The following is a 7,067-nucleotide window of genomic DNA, read 5'->3' as shown; positions in this document are numbered from 1 at the left end:
TCTCTCTCTCTCTCTCTCTCTCTCTCTCTCTCTCTCTCTCTCTCTCTCTGTAGCGTGATGAAAGAAGGGCTTGCGACCTCGCACGAATTGGCAATGTCAAAGAGCTCTATCGGCAACTCATCGGCGAAGTGCTAATCCATAATGGACGAGTCCGAGTCTTTGGGCACTCGCGTCGAATGTGCAACGAGACGCTCCGAGCCATATTGAGTCGCGCCGCTTGCTGTGCGTTTCCGTCAATCATGTCGCGCGAAAATACAGCGTGAAATCTGGCACGATACTGGCGAGCGCAGTGTCCGGACGCATCTAATATCGAAAGCGGAAGCTAAAATAGCTCGGGAAAATTTGTCGAAAATGCTGCGCTCTCCCTCGCCAAAAAAAAAAAGGGACAGAATACTCCTTCGACATTCCGCGGCGGCGGATGTTTATTTAACGAGACGGACGTCTTTTTATCCGCCGGTCCATCGCATTTGCGCCTCCACACATGCTTTTTCGGGCGTACACGATCTCTCGCGACGCGGGGAGGAATAATTCAGGGCGCGAGAAGCCAAAGTCGGCGCGACGGCGAAGTCAGATGAAGCGAATCGCCGCGCGCGCGCCGACGCACGCGGTCGAGCGTAAATCATTTCCTGGCGCGAATCCACGTCTATCGGCCGCCAGGACTCGGCCGGCTTTTGCCTCGTCTCTCCCCGTCGTCTTCGCGTTTCGCGCAGCGCGCGAAGTCTAATTCCAGCCTTGCGAGAGCGTGCGAAACGCGAATATAGCGACCGCGCGCCGTTGACGCGGCAGACGCCGGCCGCAATCCGACGTGGCGCGTTTGATTCATCGTCCGGCGTGAATGATGACGTCGACGAGTGGCGGCTTAATTAAATCGAGAGCGTCGATTTATTCGCCGCGGCGGCGCGCCGCGAGATAAGACGGAGGAAGCGAGGCCGAGAATGAAACGACACTCGGGCAGAGAAAACGACGTGCTTTTTATCATCCAACGATAGGTGCGCGCGAACGAGCGGCCGCTCGAATTCGTACGGCGACGTGACCGTGGGTTGATAAAAGCCAGCCTGTCTGTGCGGAAGAAGTTACCACGTGCGCACGTGGCCGAATACCGACCGAAGAGTTTGAACCACGTGGCGCGTTGCGATGCAAGCGATGTGATTGCAATGCGCCGCGTGCAGCGCGATACACACGCGAATACGTGCGTGCGTGCGTGCGTGTGACGCACGTATTCGCGTGCCGCGCCGCGAAAGCTGTAATAATGCGAATAGCAGCGTCGGAACTACGCGAAATTACGCGAAATCGGCGGTGCGTCCGTGCCTCCGTGTCGTGAAATTAGTTCCATCGATGCGTGTCAGTGTGTAAGCGCGAGCGCGCTTTATACCCGGCGTATACGTATGTGTGTGTGCGCGCGCGGTATAATGAGTAGTATTAAACGAAGCTGAAGCAAACGAAATTCGCGCGAAATTGGTCGGAAAAAAGGCCCAAATATTAGTCGCATACGATCCTTTCGTGTGGTTTTTATCGATGCCCTCGTGTATATGTGTGTGTGTCTGTGACTCGATTTTGAAACTGAGATCTTACGGACTGAGGACTTAATTGATGACGTGGAAGAGCGAAGAAACACGTGCCCAAAATTCTTGCAAAATGCGTTAAAATAAAAAGATATGTTCATACTGAGAAAAGAGCCTAAGAAATTAAAAATATTTATACCACAATGGGTACTAATTATATTTACTTATATTAATGTACATATATTTTGAGAGAAATTATTTTTTAAATAAGGAAATGTACATTTTCTTATAAAACATGTTCTTCGTGAAAGCAAAATTGTACGTTCTACAGAAAAATAAATATATTTATTTCACAGTGAGTACTGATAGCATACTTAGTTTATACTAATGTATATATATTTTTTTACACTGAGAAAAAATATTTTTCATAGGAAAATATATATTCTCATAAAATCTGAGCTTTTTATGAAAGCAACTGTATATTCTATTTAAAGAAAAGAATTTAGATTTAAGTAAATGAGTTATATTTTTTTATGCTCACCAAATATATATGTTTTTTATCTTTAAATATTTTCCTCTCAGTGCATTCAATGACATTGCAATCAATCGGTCACATCTGTAAAATAATCCAAATACTTGCCACATACTCATAAAGTCGATACCGTTAAACGTGACATGCAATCTACCTTTTTAACCTGCTTTAATCCTCTCATATTCTGTCGCGTTAATTATTGACTGCTGAAGCAAGTGGAAAATGTTCGTACTGTTTCGCAAATTGGCTCGATCGATTGCAAGTGCCATTTTGCAAACGTATCAATTCCAGCGTATTTTTCAAGAATTTTTAGCGTGCATTTTATGGTTTTCAATATCACAAATTACTGAGAAAACAGAGTTTTGAGACAATGAATTGTACTTTTAATTACATATAACCATTATACAAGACATTTCTTGCAAAAAGTATGTCATATTATGTCTTATACATGTCGTGTTTATGATAAATACGTCGGCACCAAATTTCGCATGACAATCGACATGCGTAATATCCCGAAGAGAGAATCAACTGCATCTAGCGTCAAATGCGGACTACTGCGAAAAGGGGAGGACAAATCGGAGAGGAGGAAATACGGGAAACCTCAGTATGAGAACATTTTTTTTCGAATTTATCTGAAAACACTGCGACATACAGCGCGATTTCGCACGTGTTGTCGCGCGTATTGTCGTGTACGTGCGTGCATGTGAAATATAAGTAGAACGGAGTTAGAAACGCACCCGCCCGCCCGCTCACTCGCTCGTCGGCAAAAGCCATTGGACGCCAACGGCGCGGAATGAACGCGCTGCACTATTGGATACTGTTGCGCGGTGTAATCGAATATTATTCATAAAATGTGCGGAAGCTACAGTACGCTGCAGCATAAACACGACTAAAAGCACGGGCTCTGCTCGCAAGCCGAGCGTGACGTCTACGTAAACATATTTCGCGATGTTTCTCCGCGTAATATGCAGCTTTGCTCTCCTCGGGAAAGAATACCGCGAAGGTGACGTCGGCTTTGTCAATAGTTCTGCCGGCTACGCGGAAATTGCTTGCCGATGACGAGAGGAAAACGATCGTCGCGAAATCTTCGCGAATATTGACACTCGCCGACGATCGCGCGGTTCACCGTCAGTACAAAAATCAGTCATTGGAACCGCTGCGACTTTCAGGCATGTATATCGATATTCCCTTTGTATTATTAACTCTACAACCCTCAATCAAACATCAAAAAGTGAAATGAACCCTAAACATGGGTAAATTCCATCCCCAGCACATTTTTATTTGCTCATACCTTCCGGAAAAAAATGATTGGAATTCAATTGTTTTTTTTTTTTTTAATTAATGCTTTCGTTCTTTTAAATAAAAGTTATCAAAGAATATTTTCTTGACAATAATTTTAAAATATATTCATCATGAATTTTTCAAAAGCTATCGTTATCATGTACAGAGTATAAAAAACATCAAAGAGTATAAATCCATTAATGTTTTCGCGATTCAATAGAGTTGAAAAAAGTTATAATAAAAAAACGAAACACCACGTTCTTAAAAACAGTGATGTTCAAAAAGTTGGTTCAAGTGAAATTTAGTCATGTTTAGGGTTCTAGGAATAAAGATAGAGAGTGGTTAAAAGAGGTGGCTCTCGAATCGAGCTACAAAGAGTGACGGCAAACGTCTAAAAAAGCAAACGCGCGCGAATGATCAAATAATTAGATTGTGCGATAGCGAAGATTAAAAAGCTTTGACGTTAATTAATTTTCCCAGTGGCGAGTTCCCTCCTTTCAGATGGCAAAAATTCAGTCGGAGCATCAATTATCGTAGCTGCGCTCGAAATGCGCACGCAGCAGCGCACAGGCAGCCGAGCTGCGCACGTGCACTTCGCAAAAATACGTTAAGAACTAAAGTTGACAACTAAATCGGGCGTTTAAAGCGCCATCTTGGAAATTCCCCGGCGATTCGATTGCTCGAATGTTTTCGATCGTTATTCGAAACGGAAGGTCTCGAAAAATTCGAAAATCCTTATGATAAATGATGTGCAGATGCATGTGTGTATACACTGACAGAGAAATAAAATATCTAAGAAATAAAAGATATTTATTTGTGAGTACTATAATAATATATTTATTTAATAACGTATTTATTTAATATTCATATTTATTAGTATATAAATTATTTTTCAAGGTCGCATTCCAAAACGTCCTTTTTGAGGAAATTTTATTCTATACTCTATAGTATATGTAACGTGAACTATAGCTATTGAGTAAAATTTTCCTCAAAAAGAACGTTTTGGAATGTGCAACCCAAGTAAGAAAATTACATTTTCTTAAAACCTTAACCTCTTAGCTACAGCAGGACTTTCCACGGAGCTGTATCTGTGTATGGTAAAGTTCAACGCAGACTGCGTGAAAACAATGCAACACTGCGACTTGCTTAGTAATGATACTACTGCCTAGTAATGATTTTCATTACGCAAGTACATTAGAATACAGTTTTAGATGATTAAATTATAATTTATTAGAAGTAAGAATGAGCCACTATAGTGGCGTACCACTCAGAAAGATATAAAGCCACTATAGTGGCGTACAGTAAGAGGTTAAGGTTGGGTTGGGTTTTGAAAGCAACTTTATTCTATCTATTTGAATAAAAACATTTAGATTTAAGTAAATATGCTATATTAGATATCGTGATTAGATATCTTTTTCTTTCAGTGTATGAAGCACGTGTACATATGTATATATATATATGTGTGTGTGTGTGTGTGTATTGTGTTTATTATGTGTATATATATGTATATACAGATTATATAACGCGATAAAACAATTAACATGAAAAATTTTCAAAAATTCAAGAAGTTCCAGACTTTTAGAAATATCTTTCCTCCAGTATGATATCCTAAATGACATGTGAGTGACTGCTATACAAAGTTATGCAATGTGTCTTAGATCTATTACCAGCAGCAATAAAGAGGGAAAGAAAGAAAAGTAAGATAGAGAGAGAGAGAGAAAGAGAGAGAGAGAGAAAAAAAGAGAAAGGGAGAAAGAGAGGAAGAAGAGGAAGAGAACACGTGATAAAGCAGTCGCTCTTCCCTTCTATCCCCTTATCGCTATTTCTCTCCTGCTTTCGCGGCCTGATAACCTCTCTCGCTCTACAGACAATCGCAAATCGATGCTTTATTTCTCTCTCTGTCTCGCATTCTCTCAACTCACTCACTAACAGACACACACTCGCTCTCTCACTTCCCCTTTCCCAACCGATATAGCATTCCGCCATAGCTACACCCTTTCCTTTTCCCATGCGTTCATGCGTGCATTCAGCTGTCACTCTCACTTCCCCTCCTCCCTGTCCCTCAAGCGCGCACCATTATTTCACATTCCCTCCCTTTATTCGCCGGGCGGTCGTCTCGCGACAGGACGAGACTCCCGCTTGGTAACACTCTGAAATATATTCTCACCCGTTCATACTGCCGTCAACTCCTAGCGTCGACGGGACGGCGCGTTTCCCGGGGCGGATGAGAGGTTAGGTCGGACCGTCACCACGTCGGCTGTCGTTGCTCGCCGCTCAGCACGGCTGCGTGTCGGCGTAGAGGAGTGCGCTGCGCGAGAAAACAACAGGTTGTATGTACTATTACCGTTGCCCGCCGTCGCCGCCTCTTGTCGACCGATAGGCGCGAGTATGGCGGACGAGTACGTGCAAACGACCGACGACCACGACGGCGACAATAAACCGAAACCCGACGAGCGGGACGAGACGAGACGAGACACGATCACCGACGAGAGAGCGCGAGACTCGGCCGCACGATGCTAGTCTCGCACGCGCTCTCTCTCTCTTCCTCTCTCCCTCCCTCTGTCCTTCTCTCTCTCTCTCTCTCTCTCTGCTCTCGCTCCTTCTCCGTCCCTCCCGCGTTCTCTCTCTCTGTCGCTCTTTCACGCGCGACTATTGCTCACGAACCGTTTCCGTCGCCTGCCGCGTGCACACGCGAGGAAGGAGCGGCCGCGGATGGCGAGACACCGCGATTCCGACTCGGATTTAGACGCGAGCGTACGACCAAAGTCCTCGGTCTCACGATATACTGCCGGTCACGATGCAACGGGGCCGAAAGACACGCGATCGCAATATCACCGGCACTCTCGGGGGCAGAGGGGAAACCTCACTACGCGGAACGACGCGCGAGTCACACGGAGCGTACCGAACGTAGCAGCTTACGGGCTGCGCCGGCTGCAAGGTGCATCGTCGCATTCATGCGCGCTGTTTTGCGCAGCGTGCCGCCACCTAGCGGCGGACGCCCGGAAGTAGCTCGAGCGAATGGGCGCGACTTTATGAAATCAACAGCGGAACGCGTGTGTACAAAGCGAGTGCTCGCAATGCATATATTGAAGCTAGACATTTCAAACGATTCCCGATCTGCGGATGCGTGCGAAAGGAGAAAGTTGTATCCGCGCGGGTTTATTTGGAAAGCCTCTGCTGTACCTGCAGCTGATAAATCATTGCGGTTGACTAAAACGAACTAACGATACAGTCTCCTCTCCGCGTTCTCTGCTGCACCGACCACACGGTGGTTTCGTCAACGATAAGAACCGAAGTTAGTTGTTAGCTGTGGAGATATTGTCGATTGCGACACATCCAAGTATGGGCATTCGCGGGAACTCCTATATAAGGCCAATGGTCTTTAAATATATCTTATATTTGTGTTGTTGTGATATAAAGAAGTCACTGGTAAATTTGCAAGTATAAGTCACTCTGAAACTTGGTGGGGAAATGGAAAGATGTCTCTGCACTTCTTTCTGTCGTCTTTTAATAGTCTTTTAATATTAGGACCTTAACTTAGTTTCCGCCCAAAAAATACTGAGAAAAAGCATTTATTGTAAAAAATTTATTTAAATTATTTCAATGAAAGTATTTTCCATCACTTTCTACAACTTTTTGCCATCTTTCTGGCAACTGGGCGATACCATCTCGATAAAACGATGTTTGTTTCGAAGCAATCCATTCGTCCACCCATTCTCGCACTTCTTCAACATTTCGGAAGCGTGTACCAC

At 44.4% G+C, this 7,067-nt stretch overlaps 1 protein-coding gene across 3 annotated transcripts in view; it reads right to left on the bottom strand.

Moving 5' to 3' along the window:
- LOC116849731 (polypyrimidine tract-binding protein 1) overlaps positions 1-6,230 on the bottom strand; it is a 622,962-nt gene extending 616,732 nt beyond the window's left edge. For all 3 annotated transcript variants that reach the window (XM_032827169.1, XM_032827170.1, XM_032827173.1), the window contains exon 1: positions 5,483-6,230. In XM_032827169.1, the coding sequence (XP_032683060.1) occupies positions 5,483-5,490 (8 nt within the window). In that variant the 5' untranslated portion in view covers positions 5,491-6,230. The remainder of the gene's footprint in view (positions 1-5,482) is intronic.
- Positions 6,231-7,067: the final 837 nt, after the last annotated feature.

This window comes from Odontomachus brunneus, unplaced genomic scaffold (genome assembly GCF_010583005.1).
Source record: "Odontomachus brunneus isolate Ranch 3 - 2012 unplaced genomic scaffold, Obru_v1 Obru_scaffold_125, whole genome shotgun sequence".
Taxonomy (NCBI): Eukaryota; Metazoa; Arthropoda; class Insecta; order Hymenoptera; family Formicidae; genus Odontomachus; species Odontomachus brunneus.
Note: the sequence above shows the minus strand (reverse complement) of the source record. Positions and strands in the feature narration are given on the sequence as shown.